This window comes from Hippoglossus stenolepis, chromosome 11 (assembly GCF_022539355.2).
Source record: "Hippoglossus stenolepis isolate QCI-W04-F060 chromosome 11, HSTE1.2, whole genome shotgun sequence".
Taxonomy (NCBI): Eukaryota; Metazoa; Chordata; class Actinopteri; order Pleuronectiformes; family Pleuronectidae; genus Hippoglossus; species Hippoglossus stenolepis.
In genome coordinates this window covers 10,871,299-10,893,920 of record NC_061493.1, presented here as the reverse complement: position 1 = coordinate 10,893,920, position 22,622 = coordinate 10,871,299, and the positions used below count along the sequence as shown (strand labels likewise).

The following is a 22,622-nucleotide window of genomic DNA, read 5'->3' as shown; positions in this document are numbered from 1 at the left end:
ACTATTGCCTACGCTTGCAACTACAATGTAACACCATGATCTGTGGAGAGCAACATTAGTTTTATTGATGAAGGACACTGGACACCTACATAAAGGAATTTGAGTTTGGATACCCGACCCAAGCCAGGTTGTCAGGACCCGATGAGTCGGGTCAGGTTTGGGCACATCTTCTTGGTTTTTGTTAAACTGCACATGCCTGAAAACCTTGTGCTTGGCTTGGGCTCGGATACAATAAGCAAAATGTCTGTTTTGTATATGGCTCGATCGAGTTTGGACAAAAACAAATTGCGACCTGAGAATGTATTCTGTAATTACTCTTTGGGAAAAGGGGGAAGCAGAGAACAAAAAGAGAAATCCATGCTGAGTTTGATTCAGCCCAGTGGGGACAGACAGCTCCAGGCATGCTGCGTTGTACCGCCGTCATGTTTTCAAGTTCTCTGTCACTCCTCCTTTTACTCCTTGTTTGCTGTCATCCACTTTCATTATCGCTTCATTATCTGCTCCAGGACTTTCTGCTTTACAGGCCTCATAACGTGCTCTTCAATGTAAGCATTGATTCCCGCACAGGCAGGCGGAGGGGGATAAATCAGTTAATGTATAGCACTGCACTATAGATTGTCTGTGTAGCATACAGCAGGCACACATTAACCTACTAATCATTCAATAATCAATAAAAGTTGGGCTGCGTTTCTATTCCCATCTGGCTACAAGAACGAGGAATGTGACGATGAAACTGAATGGGACTTTGCCCACAACCTGCTGCTTGGAGCTCACGATCCAGGTCGAGTATCATTGTATACAGAGCTGTTGCTGAACCTTCATACAAGAGGGTCACAGTCAAGTTCAGTGCTGTAAAATACAGGATCTGACAGATTCAGCCGACCCCCTGGCAATCATCTCAAGGTTATCTAATCAGATCGATTCCATTGATTGTTATGGAAGGCTTGTGTATGAGTGCACCAGTAAATGTAATAGGAGATCAATGCTTATCTGTGGCTGCCTTGAGGCATTCGTTTACCTCCAACACACACATATTCATATATACAGTGCACTCACACAGACACACACGTACCCACTCATGCTTAGCTAAGCCAGATAAATGGGGTATTTGTTTTGAGTAATGGCTCGATAGGTGTGGCGTAAAAATCGATGCGTCTTTGCAGAAAGTTCTCGGCGGTAGCCTTGTTACATGCAGTGTTAACATATCCATTTGGACAGCGCGGCCGAACGGGAATGGTTTTCACGTCCACTCTCATACCCTCATAGGCAATGCGGCGAGGGAGAGCGCTTTTCATCAAGGACCTTACTTACTATTCCACCCACCCACCTCCCTTGCTCTCTTTTACCCATTTGCCGCTCTCTCTTTTTTCCCCCTCTCCTTCAACCTCCGTCTTTTATCTCCTTTTCTATTGCTATCATATTTCATTTCATTCTCTTTGCCACCGCCACACTCAGCGTCTCCCTTGGTGTCTTTTTTAACTCTCAGCCTCTCTTAGTCTTTTCATCCCTCACTTTACTACTGCACAAAAAACATCCCCAGCTTCTTTTCATGCTCCTTTATGCTGGTTTTAGTAAAACACTATATGCTCTTTGTCCCTGTCTAGATGTTCTGGCTATCGGGGACCCCAACCAGTCCACCATCCTGGCCGTGTCCATCGCTGGAGGAATCATTCTCCTCATCTTCCTGGTGACTTGCTTCATTGTCAGCGGCAGGTAGGGTCAACACTGAAGAGACACTGAGGCCCTCTACACATGATTGAGCTGCACCACAGGATCAGGCAGAGAGCACAGGGTGGAGTGTAGGTTGATATCACCAACATGTCGCAGGCAGCTGTTAAGTCCTGAGAAATTAGAATTTAAAAGAGGCTATTTCAAATTATGTATTTGAAGAAGGTAAAAGTAGAAGGTAAAAAGTATCCTGAATGCGTCTCCTGTGACCACTTGTGATCAGATCTCTCTTCCCGTGCTACATGCAAATAAACATGTCTGTCATTTGTGTTCACAAAGACCAAATTATGATGTTTTTACCCAGTTTGAGTTTACAGATGTGGCCGTTGTGTTTGTGTGTGTGTCTGTGTGTTGGCTGACAGTGACGGCTGCTGAGTAGATGGTCCTTCGTGTGTGGCTCAGGACGCATTTGAACACACACAGTGAAAATAATGTGGCCACATGCATCCCAGATCATCTCCTAATGTGGTCTGAGTGATCAGATCACAGGACACATGTGGACACATTTGGTTGCATCCAGACCTGTACTTAGCGCTGTCTACTTGTGATTGGATCAACCAGGTCTGAACAGGGTCATACATTCACAGTCAATCTCTAAAGATTTGTGTTTAAAGTAGGAAACAGTGGGATTGGGGCTGACAGTTACAGACAAGCCGGTGAAGCGGAAAGTATTGAGAGACATATTAACGCTTTGTCAGGTTTGGTCTTTTCGTGGGATTTGCTGAAAATAACAAGGCAGCAGAATACTCACAGCTCTGAGCTGGTGTTGGACGGCTTATATACACACTGTGAGCTTTCTTGTCTATTACAGCCAATGCTACTGACAGCTGTAATCAGATAGGGTCACCAAGAAAAATGGTACTTTCTTATTAGTGCTGATAGGTTTGCATCCACACTCTCCCATTAGGAAAACAATAGTTCATGAAGGTGCAAAGCTAATCTGCCACTTATCATATGTAAAAAGGTTTTGTGGGTAATGTTCATTTAGACACAATGGTTAACACACACACATCCATACACGGGCTGGAGATCCCCCACATGGTCTAGTCCTCCGCCTCCTGCTGAGGGATGTGGGTGTACCAAAGCAGGGCCTTCAACTTTGACATTTATACTGCTGCCGAAGCCCAAGTAAAGGCTACGTTTTTCCGTATAAGAGCAGAGACTCTCTATGATCACTCTCTTTGAAGGTCAGGCTGCTGTTAATGCTCTGTTTCAAAGAAGGCCAAAAAGGAGAGGAAGATGAGAGGGAGAAAGGAAAATAAAAGAATGCCGGTTGGTAAAAGGTGAGGGGATGAAAGAATTGGAGTGAAAAAGCTCTTTGGATCAGTAAAAGAGGAACAATAGGAGAGGAGAGGAGAGGAGAGGAGAGGAGAGGAGAGGAGAGGAAGGGATGACAGGCATCTGTGATTTACCGTGACCATAACTAAATGTTTATCCTCTATGAGCTCCGACTAGATTAGCGACATGTTAGGGACGGCACACAAACAAACACACACACACACACATCACCATGCACACACTAATGCACACATGCTAAAAACATTAGTATTGATTCAGGTGATTGCTTATCAGGCTGAGTGCTCTATTCACTATTGACTAAGAAGGATGTAATTAGTGGAGACTGTCCTGTGTGGTGTGTGCACGTATGCACAAACACACACACACACACACGTATGGCAGGTGAACAGGAGCACATCAACATCTTTTTAATCAGAGGGGAATTGTGAGACTAAAACAAAAACGGTACACTGTGTTATGCACTCACATGATGACAAACACACACTCACACTCGACTTATCAGGTTTCACAGGCTGAAGGGGCGTTAACTAGGTATTACAGAGGGGTCGATGCACCGCCATCAATTTCAGGTCCTCCTCTTCCTCTCTCTCCATCTGTTTCTGTCTTTTTTGAGTTTAGAGGTGGGAACGCTTGGGAGGAAATACTGTTGATTACTGCTTTCTATTAAACAACATATGCACATCAGTCAAACTGTGTGTGTGAGTGTAGCGGCGGAGTGCGTACAGTGTTTGTAACTGAGGGATGAAGCGAGGATCAAAGCCGCATCACTAGAGACACAGGAGAGATGGCAAAAGTGAGAGGGAGAGAACTCTGGGGGGTAAAACATAGGGACAGAAGTGAAGTAAAGGAGAGACACAAGTGGAGGATGAAATAAGAACGTATTAGAAAGGCACTGGGAATGACAGACTTCAGTGAGGAGAGCCGAGGAAGTGCATCTGAAGCATGTTTGCGCCGCTAGAGAGCTACATTTTGAGATGGTGTGAAAGATAGAGAGGGAGAAGAGGACAGCTTGAGAGGGATGGAGAGAGAACAGGGCAGATTGATGGAGGGAGAAGCAGAGCCAGCGGGAGTAAAGAGAGCGGGGCAAGGAGCGAAAGATGAAAAGGTAGATTAGAAGTGCGTTTGAAAGAGGTGGAGTGGGGGGGGGTGGCAGAAGGGTAGGAGAGATGATGGGTGGCTGATTGCACTGTTGGGTGCAATAGGAGTTTCATGCTTCAGGTCTGAAAATAATGATTGGTCGGCCTCTTCTTGTGTTGTCCATACCTCATGCTTTTTCATCTCTTCCATCTTATCTGTCAATCATTCCATTTCTCTTTCGCTCTCATTTCTCTCTCTCTCTCTCTCTCTCTCTCTCTCTCTCTCTCTCTCTCTCTGTGCTTCTGCTTTTCTCTTAATTTTGCGCGTCTTTTGGCGCAGCAGCTTTCATTTCCTGTTCCGTTCCCCAAATTTACATTCGGATGAAAAAAGCCCCCTCTAATGTATCGAAAATCTGATGTATTTGCTGAGACCAGTTCAATGTGGACAATGATTAAATTGGGATTGAAATTGACACCGGGAGGCAGCCAGGGTTGAAATGATTTCCCGCCAGACATTTCGTAAGGGCCCTTTTCCCCCCTAAATGCCAGCTGTTTAAATCATTCCCCCAATGTTCACTAGACTGGATAGAAGTGCTGGAGCCTTTTACACCTGGTAGAGCATATTTCGAACAGCCTGATTGAAGGTTTTTTTGAATCACTGAACTATAATATAACAATGTACAGTGCGCCCACACAGTCTCTCTGTCTTCCTCTCTCTAATATACACACACATACACGTTCCCCGCACTTCCTGCAGCCTTCGCTGGCAGCGTACTGAACAGCCATGCCTCATAAACGGGCTGATTTGCAGGCCATTCTGTTCTGTCCTGTTCTCGTTTAATAAAGTGCTGTTATGCTATTGTTACCGCAGGAGGGAAAACATGGGGGGGAAAAAAGCTGAAAGCTCCTCAGACGCGGCACGGCGCTGACAAATCACATCAGTTATTGCTGTGTGCGTGCGATTATTGCTCCGCTGCGCGTATATGCCTGCGTGCGTGTTTGTGTGTGAAGTTGGTGCTTTTTGTCCTCCTGAGGGTGCTTTGGCAGGCTGGCGAGCGATGGGAAGCTATAGCTGTCGACTGGCATGGCCATGGATTCAGCAGATGGCCTTTCACTCAAAAAGCGCTTTCTCCTTTGGTCCTCACTTTTTCTCGCTCCTTGTTAAACATGTTACAGCTTCTGGCTGCCAGCATATACGTATGTAGGCAGGTGTGTGTGTGTGTGTGTGTGTGTGTGTGTGTGTGTGTCTAATGATTCTCCACACTTATGCCCATGATCTCCTCCTCTGAATTGCTGCAGGCTTTGGTTGATCACCAGATTCCTGTGTGTTTTTCTTGATTTTAATGTGGGAGTTTTGGTGAGCCGTCAACATGAAGTTGTTCCATTTAGGGTTTTTTTTTTCTACCATCATCTGCTGTGTGTGTCTTAAAAAGCTGCGTTCACATAACCAACCCTGAACTCTTTTAGACACTAATCGAGGGAGCTGTAAATGTGAAGGCAAGCGTCTGATTCACTTGAACCAGACACTGGGCAGACTTTACCCTGCCAGCTCGATAGCATAAAGTTTGTGCAATGTCCAATTGAGCCCATGTGTGAATAGAGCAGGTTATTGTCTGAATTTGCAGCGAGCGAGGGGGCGAGTGTTGATGACTTTTTTCTATCCTGCCTCATGGACGACACTCTGCGCTGAAACCAAACTGATTATTTCCAGTACGTGGGAACGTGTCTCACATGGACAATCTCTGGTTATGCTCTTCATGTGTTACAAAGTTCATGAGTGAGAACAGCTATAGTCTGCCTTCATGCATTACATCTGCCGCCAGAGCTGGAGATATTCAGCAGGGATTCATCGGCTGCAATCTGTTACAGAAGATGCCTGAAATTTTCCAAATTAGGAGTAATTCATTAGATACTTAGTATAAAATCAGATGTATAATTGACTAAATCCGGCTTTAAATCTTCATTGATTACTCTCCTGCAGGTTTAGTTTTTTATCAGAGATGGAAAAAAGGAGAAAAGAAAAAAACAGAGTTCCCTCAAGTTTGAGAAAAAACAACAATTTCTGAGCGAGTGAAAGGTCGTATGAGAAAGGCACAAAGGAAAGTGAGATGTCATTACGGGGCTGATTCTTACCGAAAGACTCCTTGGTCTCACTAATAGAGAGCGGCAACAGCTCTACCTTCCTAACACAATAGCACGTCCTGTTGTGCATGTTTGTGCGCGTAAGCTCTTTCACCTCCGCAGCATCTGCTGTGCAGCCCAGGGTTATTCTTAAAAACTTAATGACAGAAAAGGGGGGAGAGGAAGCCTGATTGAAAATAAATTAAAAGGGACGGGAAAGCACGCGCTGATGAAAACATTCTGTTGAGAGAGCAGAAAGCGGAGTAAAGAGGTAGTGAGAGAAAGAGGCCGAGGAACACTAATTGAGTGTGAAACAGCTCGAAATGTTCCGAGCGTGCCTGGCTGTTTGGATTTCAAAGAAGACGTGAGAAAACGAAATGAAAAAAACAGCAAAGACTGAAAGTAAGAGGAATTAGAGAGGGTTTTCTTTTTAGTTTGGATGTGAGAAAGAATTAAAAAAATGTTTTGTTTTGAACCACAAAATAACAAAAACAGGATATAGGAAAAAAAAAAGGATCAGGAACAAAAGCACAATAATAAAGTCGTGATTCCCAAATATGGTGAATTTGGTGGGGGCAGTAATCAGCTAATGCGATCTCATCCCTGTGGGTGGTGTTGGTCTGTTTGCTTGATAATGGCGCTAATAATGATTTGGCAGCCAAAAGGATTTTGTGTATACCAACCGGATACAGAGCAGGCCAGTGAGCGGAGGTGTGTGTGGGCATATATGCAATGATGATGGTGGTGATTATGTGCGTAATGTCATTAGACAGATTTCTATGTGATGCTTGGATGCCGGTGCTTTCAATTACTGCTGCTATGCTTTCTAACATGTCGCCAAATACAGCTTCGTGTGCAGAACGTCTAGAAAGTGGCTCACAAACAGTGCAGCGATTGCAGCAGGTGCAAAAACTATTTCACAGAGGCTTCATGCAAATGAGCAGAGGTTGCAGCGGAAATTTATCAAATGTCCCACAAATATAAGACAAGGCTGTTTTAGGCTGGAGTTTTCAACTTTATAGAGCATTTAAATCCATTTATAGGATCCACACACACACACACACACACACATATATGAACATATGTGGAAATGTAATATGATCATGACCTAATCAAGTTGCGTCAGTGTAGTAATATCATTAGGGGAATTAGTTTCACGCTGATCTACACACGGATCTTGATATGCAAATATAAATACACTCTTCTCTTAATGATGCAGATGACGTGCACCTCTGCCCCCCCCCCCTCAACCCCAATTCATCCTCTCTCATTTGACCTTCTCACCAGGTTGTTAAAAAGTCTGCTACATTACATCAATTACTGCAGCCCAGCTCCAGAGCCCCCCCCCCACCACCCTTCTCCTTTCCTTTCCTCTGCTCTCCTTACCTTTCCTCTCCTCTCCTTTCCTTTCATTACCACTCTCTTTAATGAGCGGCAGCCGAATGAAATGCTTCCAAACAGGGTGTTAATGAAACATAGACAGATTTATTAGTCATAACTCTTCAGCTAATCATTTCCCCTTCCTAATAATTAGCCCGGGCTGAGTAAATCTTTTTACACTGTGGTCAGAAAGTGCTGAGCCAGAGCCAGACACGGCCGAGATGAAGAGAGGGAAAGAGAGCGAGACAGATGGAGAAATCTTACTCACTCGTTTTTCCTGAACACTCCGTTACATCACACGCACAGTTTGTTTGTTTTTTCATGCCGTTTTGACTCTTAATTAATTATCCACAATCAGCTTTCATAAACCTCATTGTTTATTAGCAACCGAGCAGCGACTGCATTTTGTTTTTTTTCCACGTTGGAGACCGAGGCTTCATTTTGCTGTGAAATAATGAGTGAAATTAATCTATTGATTTCATTCCCAGTAATTATTTTTTATTTAATAGCTTGATATTAAATGGAATCAGCCATTATCATGAGTAATGATTAAAGCAAGATACCCACAGCAGGGTGCGTGAGGTGGGGGAGGACGGGGGGGTGGAGGGGATAGATGTGTCATTTTATTGTGTCATGCCGAAGGGGGTGACTAATGATTTACTGATTTCATTTTTCTAGTCATTCTGATTAGCAATGGGGAATATAATGCGGGGAGACGGGAAATGAAAGCGAAGAGGAAAGAAAGGAGTGAAGAGGAAAGGAAATGAGAGGAAAGGAAAGGAAGAGAAAACAGCATACGATTCCCTCTGACTCTTTCTTGTCTCTGAGTGTATCAATTTCCACTTTCGTCTTCCAGCCGGCAGCCGGCCTCTAATCCTATAAAAGGCAGCCGCTCATATAAAGCAAACTGGGCGATACCAGCAGCTCAGAACGGCCCACACTTTATTAGCTCCCTCCGTGTCTCAGGTCAGCATTAGTCCAAGGTTATTCACTTACATGGAGATAAACCATGTCTCTCTCTTTAGCTGCTTTCAGAAATGCCCTGAACATTTTCTAGAGCAGTTGTACTTGAGAACGCAAATGTCTCAGTCAGTTGCTCAGGACATTTTCAAGAACTTTTCCTACCAGCCCCCAAGTAAAATGTCTGGAAATCCGAGTGAGCCCAAGTGAGAATACAGCAGAAAGATGTGAGATCAAAATTCACAGTGAGCAAGCGGGCGCGTGGACGAGGTTTCTAGCATGCGACTAATGAAAAACTACAAAAATAAAGAATAAAAATACCACAGGATGAAAAGATGTCAACTTGGAAAGACAACAAGATTCAAGGGCTTTTGAGGACAAGGGCAGACACCGGTTGTTGATCTGCTGTAAAAAAACAACATGCGATGTCGGTAGAAAATTCTGTGTCATGTCCTGCCTCCTGCATGCTCTACCAAGCCCCCCCTCTCCTGAAAGGCATTTTCCTGTTGGAGTGAACACGTCTGACCTGGACGATCTCCTGCTGCCTTCTTCATATGTCAAAGTCAAACTCTGGAAATGATCCAGACTTTTTTTTGAAAATGGCTGTGTGTCTGTGCCACTTTGTCAGCAACACATTAACATCCACACAACTGTGTTTGTCTCTTACTCGATTTAAAGTCTGGGTTCTGTCCCACTTAGTTTCAAGGTTATCCCACCACTCATATTTACCCTACAGCTCTCTCCTCTCCCACCTCCCTCTTCTTTCAGTGCATGATCAAGCTTTTTATTCTGTCCTGCCAAAGCTTCCCTTTGTTTGATCTCCTCTGTAGTCACTGTCGTCTCCCTGCTTTCCTTTTCTCTACTCTTTCACCTTGTCTCTTCCTCTCCGGCTCAGATATAGGGACTCCAGTGGCTCACCTGACATTTCTGATGAGATAACCCTTTTTGTAAGCTTCGGGCTGTTAACAGCTTTTACAACCCTCTGTCTGACAGAGGTCGTTCTCTTAATTACACACCACGCTGTCGAGCTGCAGACACCCCGGCAAACTAAAATAACAGAGGGAACGCTGGTTTTAATTATCAGAGGAAGTACAAATCAGCTCAACTCAGTGCAGTCAATGTTGTCTCCCTCTCTGTAGCCCAGAGTCAGGCTGAAGGGGGAATGGAAGCAGCAATCTTGCCTGAGGCTAATAAGCCAATACATGAAGACTTGGCATAACACTGACAATATCAGGAAAAGTGGAAGGCCTGCTTAGTCACACATTTTGTAAAACTTTAAGAAGATTACACAATCAGGATGGATCACAGTGTGTTGTCATACTGGACGCAGACCACCTGCATCACCACCGGGTTGAAGACTTTATTTGTCATGTGCTCATACAGTTTGCACATGACATGTGTTTGCAGTGAAATGCAGGGTGGCAAATCAAAAAGTGCAGAGTAACAAGATGAATAATAAAATAATAAAGGATAGAAATTAAAGAAGATTTATTTAAAAAATATATGTAAAGTAGGTTTTATAATGAAACAGTGCATATTGAGTAGGTTTGCAGGCAGGTTATTTCTACCTCCGCCAAAAAGGTAATAATCTCCATCAATGACTTTTGTTTTCATCAGCATTTGTTTGATAGTTGTTAGTTAGCAGGGTTACACAAAAACCACTGAACTGATTTACATGAAATGTTGTGGAAGGGTTGGGCACGACCCATTAAAGAACCTATTCAATTTTGGAGTGGATGAATTCTTTTCACTTTCTTTAACATGGTGAGATAGGGGATTAGCCATGGGGGAGGTATGTGCTGTCTGACTACCCTTCTAGTGTTTTCTTTGCTGTTTGTCTGACTGTTAGCAGGATTATGCCAAAACTACCTAACCAATTTTATTGGAACTTAGTGGAAGGATGGGGTATGGGCCCAGAAAGGGGGCAGATCTATCTATCAGGGTCAAGTATATAACAATTGATATTCTCGTAGTTGTAAAGCAAGTGCAATTATAAAGGGGAAATGCACAGAATTCACAATATTCTAGAAAAGGTGGTGGATCTACAGAGGATCGAAAGACAAAGTTCCTCATCAGGAGATATGTTCAGTAAGTTTGTACTGTCCGCCTAAAATGTAGTCAGTAAAGAGGTTGTAGAAGTGATTACATTCCTTCTGAATTGAATATTTTGGCAGCTGTGTCTGTAATGTTTTTGGTCGGAGCTATCACCTGACAGGAAGACAGACTGTAGTTCAGTGTTCAGTATCGAGTGGACTGAATATTCCAAATTGTCTGTTTGGCTGAATTTGAGCGTATTGATCTGTCGTGGGTTAGCTTTGTGATGGACCGCCGACCTGTTGAAGGTGTTTCCTTGGTTTATGAGAATGCAAACTGGGAAAGAATCCAACCTGTGGATACCTTGAGCAGGGATAAAGTAAAAAAAAAACAATGAATGAATATGCCGTTATTAAGCGATGGAGTAAATGAAGGTGTAAATGCTACTCTTCCTCACCGACTGCCTCTCATCCTCTCAGATTTACTGTTGCCTTGTGGTTTAGTCAAGACCGTGTACACACCATTCTTTTTCTCTGCCACAGCAACACTGTTGACTGACTCTTCTCTTTGTCTATCGAGTCTTCCTTTTCTTACTCTCCTTCAGTTTGAGCTATGTGCTGATCCATGAAGCCAGTATTCAACATTTCCATCCTTCCTTCTTTTACACAGATTTTTTACGTAGAGCTCCTTCTTATTCCATCACTGCTTTATCTTTAGCTTCTGTTGTCGCAGCACAAACACACTCTGACCCCTTTTCTGTCAACCATTCTGTACATCAACCTTCGAGTTTCCATCCCTATACTTCCCTTCTCTCCCCCCACTCCCCCTCCATCTGATTGCTTGTTAGTTGGTATGCAGGCTTGGACCCCCATTGTGTGTTCTTGCCTGTCAGCACTCTCTTTTTCCATCTCCCTCTCCCTCTCCCTCTCTCCGTTTCTTTACTTCTCTCTCCAGTGCCTGATGTCCATTCCCTCTTTCAAAAAAAGAAGAGCTAAGACAAAGAGTGGAAGACGGGGCCTGTTGGGGGATGGATAAATGGATGGAAACAGCAGGAAGAAAAAAAAGAAAAGAGGATATGTGGGTTATTTGATAAGGGAATGTTTTCACTAAAAGGAAGAATTAAGAAAAGAATAAACCACCCCCGAGATAAAGGGCAGCGAGGGAGAGGAAGAGAGGGGGAAACTGGGGGAGGGGCTACGGCGATAATAATATATGGATGGAGTTCTGTGAAGGTGGAAGCTTGCTAGCAGAATGACAAATGGGTCTCGAGTGACAGAGCATTATATTAAAAAGTAAATTGATATGCAAATGTGGAGTGTGTGGCTTTGGAGGACAGGGATAGCCTGTTGTCCTCAGTGAGGTGGAACAGAGAGAGAAGTGTGAGGCCGGGTGTGATACTGATACCGCACTCCATTAACGTGTGTGTTTTTGCATGATTGGTGCATGTGTGTGTGCTTTAAATCTGCATGAGCGTGAATCTGTGTGGGTGGGATGTGTATATTCACTGTATGAACCAGCAGCAGTGCATAGTGCAGCTGGATGGCTGCTAAATGGAACAATGGTTTCCCCCTGCAGTGACGGAGAGAGTGCTAACTCCACACTGAAGTCGAGCAGGATAAAGAAGCAGCGAGTGGCGAATGTCTCTTTACAAAACCTGTTCCGGCTCAAGGACCTATGAATGTTCATACCGTAAAGTAAATACCTGTGGAATACAAATCCATATCAGAGAGCTAGACACTCACCAAGACTGTTTTACAGAACCATCTTATCTGCAGCTGCCCTAAAGCCTGAAAGGGAAAAGCTTTACGGAACATGCCATGGCTGCAACCTTGTCACCAGCAAAAGACATTTACCGTTTTTCCATGACAAACAAAGGACACAACCAGGAGTTCTCACTCTGCGACTCATTTGATGTTATAGGTTAAAGCTACTTTGGCGTTTTTAATTAAAGTAAAAAAATGTCGATCCAACCCATGTTGCTCTTCCAATCATTGACTTTGCGAATACTTAACCACAACTGTTAACAAGAAAATCTCCCCATAACCTTCAGCCTTCAATCATATCACACAATCGTCCTCGTCAGATGGAGTTTTAGAACTTGTCATAGAAATCTTTCATTTTTCTGACCTCTCCCAACTCTCACCCATTCTGAATAAAAAATTCCTTTTTGTTTCATGAACCTGCGAAACCGTCAGCACAATCTTTTCATTAACCTTTGAAACCCTTTAACGTTGCCTCAACATAAACACAAAAACATAATTCACATTTTAGATGCCAAGAGTAAAGAGGATTTTGCATGGCATTGACAAGTTTGCAGATTAATTCAATGATAATAATAATTTGGTCAACGTAACTTTTCCTAAGCACTATTTTCTGTTTCAAATATATTGAACATTAATGTAATTTCCATTTACATCATGGGAACACTGAATATCTTATTGTGGGATGGGACAAATATGGGATTGGCCCCCCCGCAGTCCTGAATTATTGAAAAGTTTTTGAAATATACATTTCATACACACACACACACACACACACACACACACACACACACACAGCCGACGCAGCTGGCGAGGGGAAACAAAAGCCACAGCCATGTCAGGTTTTGTACCACGCTTAAGACTGCAGCGCTAATGATTCATGACACTTCTAACTGGAGAGGAGAAATGAGTCGCTCTGTAATTACTATGGAAATGTGTTCATCTCCCATCAGACACAGACACACACACACACACACACACACACAGCAGTGACGGGGAAGTGTTTCAAACATCGGTCTTGATGTTTCGCAGAGGTGCAAGTGTGTGTGCATGTGTGTGATTGTGTGTGTCCATCCCCACAGGATTATCACACATGGAGCAGAGGTGTGACCCATGTCCCCATTCCCCATATGCTCTAAACACATGCCCCAAAGCATTGTGTGTCAAGGGGGTTATGATGGTCCCTTGGTGTTTGACTGGCTTCAGCCCAGCTGATAACCAGGTGGGGCCCAGCTCCCCTTTCATTAGAATATTATGCCCCCTCCTCTTTATCCCCAAACACCAGCAATGAGTCTACCCCATGTGTGTATTCCCAAAACAGCCTATTGATGTCTGGGTTATACCATGCATTCAGCTGTGTAAAATCAACAGAAGGATTAAACACCAAACTACTGAGATTTACTGAGCCTGCCGAGGCCCCCACCTTTTCTCCTTTTCTGTCCCTCTCTCTTATTCTTGGCCATAAGATGTTTCTCTGTATCTGGTCTCACTATTCTTCTCTTCTATTTTTTTGTCTTTGTTTCATGTCTCCTCGCCCTTTTCTTTATCTTTCTTTCAGTCTCCTTTTCTATCCTTTCCTGCTCTGTGGTACTTCCCCAAATCAGATTCCCAGTTACTCCTGGCTCTTAGCCCAAATCAATTTGTCTTCATAATGGACAGACATACTGACTGGTTAGTGCTTTACCTGTGCAGCAGTCAAGAAGGAGAGGAGAGGAGGCCATAGTATTAATGTCATGTTTAGTACCTTATAATATAAAACACACGTTACATTTTATGTTTTTTGGCCTAAAATTTTTCTTCCAAATTTAAGAGAGCTGTAAATCTCAGAGACAGAGTTAGCCGCGGGTGATTAGAGCTGTTAAACACTGTTTAAGGCTGGAGCACAACAAAGTGGAGAGAAAATACACTGACACAAACATAGGGCACCACAGCATCCAGCAAGACACACACATACACACACACACACACTGGCAGCAACCCCCCTGTGAGGTCTGTAAAACAGAATAAGTCTAACACTTCCTCGCGGCTGGACGCCAGGATTGAATTGATCAATTCGTCAATATTCTGCTGTGGCTGTTGAACTGACCCGCGCTGCAGGGTGTGTGCACAAGGGGGTTGGGAGAGGGCATAAAAGGCTGTGTTTGTGACCCATGATAATGTTAGAGGCATTGGTTAAAGGCCAGAGGGGAGATTAAAAAAAAGAGAGGGGTGTTTTAATGCAGGGGTCTGCCTCTATGGGGACATCAGTGACGCACACACACACACACCACACACACATTTATTCACTCAATAACTCACTCACTCATCCTCAGGCATAACAGCTCAGAGGGAAGTGTGGAATCGACAGAGAAAAAGAGGAATAGTTTGTTTTTGTTTTTGTCTCCTCCAGGCTTGTCTTAGATAGAGGAGTGGGGCGTGCAGAGAAGAGGGAACTATCTAGTTGTTCATACAAACCGCTGTCGGCTGTGCACGGAGTAGTTTGGGACTTTCCTGGAAATGTTACACAGTAGCTTTTTAATATAGAAAACACATGCAACCAAGATTATGTGATCCTTCATAAGGGAGGGAAATATTGTTGTGCAGTATGTGTGCTTGAAGAATAGGATAATCTTCCACCTTTGCATTTCTTTTCAGGCACTGTGGATATATCAAAGCCAAGCAGGACCCCGATGAGGAGAAGATGCAGTTCCAGCACGGCCGAGGTGAAGACACATGCATTTATACAAATGGAAACACAAGCATTCACATAGCTTCCCATAGCAATTAGGGGAGAGCACTAAAGACTTTTCATGACATACGTGGTTTGTAGAGAGACGTGCATCGGACGTGGCTCAACTTCCTGCAATTGGGCCGAAGGTCTGATCAAACGAACAAAACCATGGTTCAATTTGATACAGACCAAACCACCTCTTTTAGTCAGACTGTAGGTGTGAAAGCATCATTAAATACTGTCGTTTCCTTCAGCAAATTGAAGTTGTATTTTCAGTGTTTCAAACTTTTTCTTATTTTTAAATTTAAGTTTATGCTTATGCAAGCACCCCCCACACACACACTCACATAACATGTCTTTAGCCAAACCTCACACCCGCCTGCACTGAATCACAGCACTGACTGTATTTATGGCCGTAAACAACAGACACAAGGATGAATATTTTATCATTTTGAACTCAGCTGAACCATTCAGGAGCAAAAGCACTCTGAAATGGCAGCACTCTTAAAAATGACCGTTCACATACAACACCTATACTTCGTTTACACACCTTCATATGTATCATAGGTAATTACACAGTTGCAGCGTATATCATTCTCTATCTCTGTATCACTGTGGTTAAACCACATTGTTTCACACTTTCATGCACAAATGTTTGCTGGCAGAGTGAAGCTCCTTATGGGCTCCTGTTAAAATTATGAGTCATTTTAACACCATTGCTAACATAGTAGTTATGTGTTTTATTATGTAATAATTTGTAATGTCACTCAAACACAGCGCCCACACTCAAGCTCACATTTCAACAGGCGCAAACATAAAGGAGGAATTAGTGTCAGCTCCTGGAGAATACTAACTATTTATCTTTATTCTTTAGTATTATGTATTCACTTTTTTATTCTTTAATTATTAAATACTGAGTCAAAGCTGAATATGATATAATTCATTTAGCATTAACCTGTCATCTCCTGATTTCTCCACTCCTGAAGTTAAGCTTCCAGGCAGCAGGACCTACATCCATCCTCACACCTACGAAGACCCCAACCAGGCTGTAAGAGACTTTGCCAAAGAGATCGATGCTTCCAATATCCGCATAGAGAGAGTCATTGGAGCTGGTGAGTTGGCAGTGAAACAGCAGTGGGCTGTATTAATAACTCAAAAGAGTATTAAAAATTGAACTTGTGAATTCAAAGAACTTAAACTGTGGTTCATTTCAAGGATTCCTTTCAGTCGTATTTACATGCTCGGACAGTCTACCTTATTTCTGGAAACTGATAAATAAATATCTAAGAAGCACCTTTAAAATTAAACTATTTTGGTCATGTAAAATAATTTCTCATAAATACAAGCTTGTATCTTCTCCCTGTGTGTGTGTGTGTGTAGGAGAGTTTGGGGAGGTGTGCAGTGGTCGGCTGCGTGTGCAGGGAAAGAGGGAGATCTACGTGGCCATCAAGAGTCTGAAGGCGGGCTACTCTGACAAACAGAGGAGGGACTTCCTGTCCGAGGCCTCCATCATGGGACAGTTTGACCATCCCAACATCATCAGGCTGGAGGGCGTCGTGACGAGATGTGAGTCTTATAAAACCACATCGTCCTGCATGGGTGGGTGGGTGATTGAAGGAGGTGTGTGGTCTGTGTACTTTCCTTTTTCTCTTCTCTGTATGTGTGGTGTAATAATGGTGTGCGAGTGTGTGTGTGTTTCACACATGCATGTGTGAGACACAGCAGAGCTGATGGCGATGTTGGCGGTGATCCTTGATCAGATAAAAGAGCCATTACCATGGTAACAAACTGATGACGCATGGCAGTGTACATGTGAATGGCGTCCATCCGCAACCCAAACAGCCACTTGTGTACTTCACATGATTGTGTTAGGCAATTAGAGCAGGTTTTTGTTCATGTAGGTGAGATAGACATCCTGGTTCAACAAAAGAGCTGATTTGTTATCGTTGGGTCTCGCTCTCTCGATCTCTCAGACACACGCACACTCACACGCACGCACACTCTCTCTCACACACACACACACACACACACACACACACTATCCTGCTCTCCTCTAATGTCCCTATCTCACTCTCCTCTCTCTCTCTCAGTCAGTGTCCATCTAATCTCCTTGTTCTTCTCTTCTCTACCTCTATTGCTTTCACTAAATCTCAGAGTACATCAACACTAAGCCACATAAACATGTCCTTTTCACCTTTTCTGCTGGATTTCATCTCACATCCGCACTAACAAAGCACACACAGCTCGCTCTGCTTGTTTTGACCACTTTTGTTGATCCGATCTCCAAGAACACCGGAGCTTTTACAAAATTGAACAAAGAAATACGGAGGAAAGCTGAATCCTTGCTCTATCTAGACATCCCTACGTTCAGGACCAAACAATAGACAGTCACTATGAAACCAAAATGCAAAGCTTGGTTTGTTATTAGTTGACATATAGCAGCAGAGATAGATTTTGGAGGGAACAGATTGCTTTTACCGCTAGAAATCGAGTTGTGACTGATGTCAAACATGTCAGCATCCTCATTTCCAAATGTCTCAGTTTTTACTCAGGCATATTATCGCGCAGCCCTGGACATTTCAAACCAAAACTGGCCCAGCAGTGCTTCCAAACTTCTCAATTTTTGCCTTTGTGTCTAGACAATGTGGTTTGATTCAGCCTCCATTGGAATAAATTACTTTTTGTCACTGTTGATCTAACAATGCCTGGTATTTAGCATGTGGCGCAAGTCTGGATTATTCCCTTTTTGAAAATAGTATATCCATTAAGAGTCAGAGCTTTTGGAAAAAATTATGTGAGGCTGGATGGTCACGGGCTGTGTGGCAATTCATTTAAGTAATTCATTCTTCCATCCCTAATTTTAAGTGTCAAAACAAGGGATCGCTGAGAACAGGTGTTGTCACCACGCAGTAGCACCTCGTTAACACGTGTTTAACATTTAATACCTGCGATCAAAACCCTGCTTCCTGCTCATTCTGACGCCAGAGAGACGCCTGTGTGGACATGTAACCTTTTCACGCATAAAATGTGTTTTCACATCAGCTGGCCTCCCTCTTCCCTCGTATTCACCTTCCTCACTGCCACTGGTCTGACACCTTGTTATGCACTTGTTTGTCAGGAGATCTACAGGCGAGCAAAAAGGACAGAGAGAGAGTTTGTACAAAGAAATAGAAATGTAAACATGCAGGTAGACCAATAAACCTCTGCCTCCCTGCTTTCTCCCTCTGTCACACGTGCACGCACACACACGCGCACGCACACACATACACGCAAAGATTTTTAGTCCATCACACAGTGGTTCTCAGTGGCACTTAGGCCAACAACAAAAGAGCAAATGCATATGCATGGGCTTTTATCATGAATATTAATAATTCATAAAGTTAATTGGATGTGTTTTTTAGCCTCATGAATATTCAGCAGCAGGCATATTAACAATGAGACCCCTCTGCATTTCTTATTCATTTCCTTTCCTCCGTCATCCTCTCTCTCTCACTCTCACTCTCTCTCTCATTGTCGAAAGGATGCTTGATGCTTAATGACTGTGACCTTTGGTTCGCAGGATTCAGGCAGTTTGCAAAAGTAATGCAGCAACAAACAAATGGGTTTCTTTTATTCTGACAGGCCAACACGTAATTATGGCACTTTCTTTTCTCCTTTTTTTGGCACACTCTATTCTGATTCAAAATACCCCCAATACATTTACAAATTGCTGCCTAATACTGTACATTTACTGACAAGGGACAATAGCACAGCTAAACTGCAGAACCCTGGCTTGACAAGCAAATTTCTTCCATAAAACAAGGAGCTCTTAACTTCTCTGTTTTCTGTGATTAAAAAGATGTGTCCATGTTGTGTTTATGGCGTATGCATGCAATGAGTGTCTGTGTCTACTTCTACATGCGTTTCTTTCTGTGCCTCTCCTCTCACCTGTCTTCACGGCACATTGAGAAGCTGATAGAGCTCCTCAGAAACAAATCTCACTAGCGGAGCAGTAATTTCACAGGTCACAGCCCAGGGTGTGTATGTGCGAGCGAGGGGGTGAGAGTTGAGATGGGTCAATAATTCCTTCAGGCTTTTTTTTTCTTCTCTCTAGCACCAGCTGGTCCCTTCACACCGCCCTCAGTCTAATCAGGCAGACTGACCCTGACTGCTCTGGGCTCAGGTGTTGGACTGGTTTGTGCGAGTGGGAGCAGCAGTAAGATCAGCAATGGCAGAAATAACTCTTGTAGTAAAATCAGCCCTAGTAGTAGTGTTTTGTGTGATGATTAATCCAAAACCTAAAGATGATTAGTTGAGTAAGACTTAAAGGGGACATAGCATGCAAATTCCACTTTGTTAGTGCTTCTACAGGTTAATGTGGGTATCTGGCATGTCTACCAACCCAAAAACTCTGGGGAAAAAACACTCGCGCGTTTTGTTATAGTTCCTCTAAGTCAGAAACGTCATGCTTGAGCGACTCGATTGCGCTTCCTGGGTATTGTGTCGTAACAAGGAACTGGAAGTCTCCTACATGGTCTTGGCCATTTTGACCAAAGTATGTTACAGACATTTCATTAAGACCCCAAGGAACCATATCAACTTGTGGTAAAATGGGCATGCTATGTCCCCTTTAAGTAGAGATGTTCTCATACAGATACTGTAAAATGCCGGGTCGGACAGAGAGAGCTAAGTGATTCTATTGATCTAAAACCACATCTTTAAAGTATATTAGTTTCACCCAGATAAAACTGCAATTTTCTTTTCCCGGAAATCACTTTTGCTCTGCTGCTACAAAAAAGCTGTTGCAGCAGTGGTTGGTCGTGTCGCCTTAGCCAGAGATATATAAAATATTTGATGCTGGAAAGTCCTACACTTGAAACTGTGTTGTGTACCGTATGCAAGACTTCACTAGGGGTGGCAGTAGTGTGGCAATAAGCATTTGAAGAAACATCACATGAGAGATCACTAGGAGTTCACCTGAGCCAGGACAACGATGATAGAAATCATCACTTCCATACAGGGTTAGTACAGGAAAACACAAAACACGACCAAAACAGTGACCACTCCTGAGTACAGTTCTGAATGCCAAGTTGCAAACTGAATCCGTGTAAGAACTCGTTCATCCCATCTTCCATCAGTACCACTGTCTCATAGCTTTTAGTTGTCTGCAACTGTATGATGTATTTATATGATGTGCACTATTTTGCTGTATGTTGTATAATGCAGTAGCTTGGAGCCCAAGACAAGTTTATCTTTGGGACAATAAAATGTACCTTAAGTAAAATAAAGTAAGATAAGAGATTAAAGGAGCAAGATGTGACATACAACAACAGTACAACAACATAACAGCAGTTCAAAAAGATTGCCTTATCTTGCAAGGACATATTCGGATTAGTAAAAACTAAAGTCTGTGGCATGAAAAGGTCCAAATGGTCTGTGGGGTTTCCTGCAGATTCCCCAGTGAGATCTGACTGTTTTCAAGCTGTGCAATTATCCAAACAGTCAATTAATTAGAATAATCACTTAAGCTCTGAAGCAGAACAGTGCAGGAAGCAGTAATGCTAGTTGACAGTTGTAGTTCTTGTTCTTGTTGATGTGAGAGGAAAAGTAGTAAAAGTAACACTGTCAGCATTGTAGTATTTATAGTAGCAATAAAAGTACAAATGGTTGTATTGGCATGAATTACTTTTGGATGGGCTTCAATGTTAATACAAACGTACCCATCAGGACTCATGACACTGTGGGGACAGAAATTGAGGTCCCCACAAGTCTAGACAGTTTTTTAGGGGAAAGACTCGGCTTCTGGTGTTAGGGTTTAATTGTGATAGTTAAGGTTAGTAAGTAGTTAGTGAGTGAGTGAGCGAGCGAGCGAGCAAGCGTTCTAAACCTCATAAGCCTCAAGCACCCGCCATGTGCCACTCTAATAACCTACTCTGTTGTCTGTCACCTGATTGTTGCTATTGTCATGCTAATTAGAGTGCCACATGCAGAAAAGGAGGGGAGAAAAAATAGATCTCTTTTCTTTATCTGTCTCTCTACACATCAGGAGAGTGCAGCAATCTGCCCCTTTTTTCCTCCCACCCTCCCCTTTCCCCTCCTCCATCCCCTTATCTTCCCTTCATCTCCCCCTTCCCTCATTTTATCCATCCGTCCTTTATGTGTTTTACAATCACTGCAACAATCGGCTCGTTTGGAAAACCCTCAATTACCAAGCTCCATCTCATCTGCCCACACTGCACACACACGCACACGCACACGCACACACACACACAGAGTCACACATATACCCAACGATTCCGATTTTGAATATGTATGCAGATCTTGAGACAAATGAGCAAGAGGAGTAACAGGAGGGGAAAGTGGAGAAAAGGTGACGATGGTAGCGGGATGTAGGGGGGCCAGGGGGGAGATGGATGGATGAGATAGGATACAAGAGTGAGGAAATGAGAGAAGATGAGGCTTGAGAACAAATGAGGGCGAGAGGGGGGAAAGATGTGTGCGAAGATTTGAGGAAAAGAGGGGTGGATGGATGAGGGGAGAGACGGCGAAGAGACAAACGTGAGGAAATGAGCGGAGAAGAAGAAGCGAGGGGGGTGGAGTGTGCGGTGGTGCCCAGGATAAGGTTATTGAGTTTCTGTCTTCCTGTTTCTACGCACCCCTGCATCCTCACATGGCACTTCCCAGAACAGAGATCTGTACTGTGTTAAAAGCATTGTATCATTTAGTTCAGACCCTTAACATTAATCAATACAGCAGTTATTTCATTTTCTCGTTTGTACCTTGAGTTGCCTCATTCAATAATGTGGTAATGTGGCCCACCGGTGCGCCCGCACAGACACACACACACACGCACGCACGCACGCACGCACACACGCACACACACACGCACGCACACACACACACACACACACACACACACACACACGCAGTGATAGCCACTAGATGTAATTGTCAAGATGTATATACAGAAGCTACCACTTTTGTATACATCCACACCAACACACAACCAAACAGCCTCTCATAATGAAATGTCCCAGATATACTAGAAGTGTTTGATATCACTTTCATGCACATACACAGTAATTGACACACACGTTTGTACTTCTATCTTAGGGAGGACACTCATTGACATAATACAATCCGTAACCCCTTACCCTAACCATCCACATTAAATGCCTAGCCCGAACCTAAACCTAATTCTAACCCTAAAACCAAGTCTTAACCCACAAACAGCTCATAGAAAAAGTGAGGACCAGTCAAAATCTCCTCACTCTCCAAAAAGGTCTTCAGGGTCTATGCTTGAAATGGTCCTCACAAAGACATAAGTACAGGAACACACACCCACGGGAGGCCGAAATGATCTGAGCTTTATCCTGGATAAAGCAGAGGCATCACTTTCTACCTTCACTTAATGAAGAGCTGTAAAAGGGAGCAAACTCCTCTCTGATCCATTCCATAACACACTCCACCTGGCAGAACATCAATACCCAATCTGCGGGCACACACACACAGAGTTGGTGGTGGTTTTAGCGGCTGTGTGTTATTCCTGAAGGCGATGAGAGGCAATACATTGCA

General features: G+C 43.4%; 1 protein-coding gene across 1 annotated transcript in view; it reads left to right on the top strand.

The window, feature by feature from the left end:
• epha4b (eph receptor A4b) overlaps positions 1-22,622 on the top strand; it is an 86,519-nt gene that overhangs the window by 49,938 nt on the left and 13,959 nt on the right. The window contains exons 10-13 of the mRNA XM_035170594.2: positions 1,605-1,713; positions 14,993-15,060; positions 16,055-16,180; positions 16,449-16,634. Of these exons, the coding sequence (XP_035026485.1) occupies positions 1,605-1,713; positions 14,993-15,060; positions 16,055-16,180; positions 16,449-16,634 (489 nt within the window). The remainder of the gene's footprint in view (positions 1-1,604; positions 1,714-14,992; positions 15,061-16,054; positions 16,181-16,448; positions 16,635-22,622) is intronic.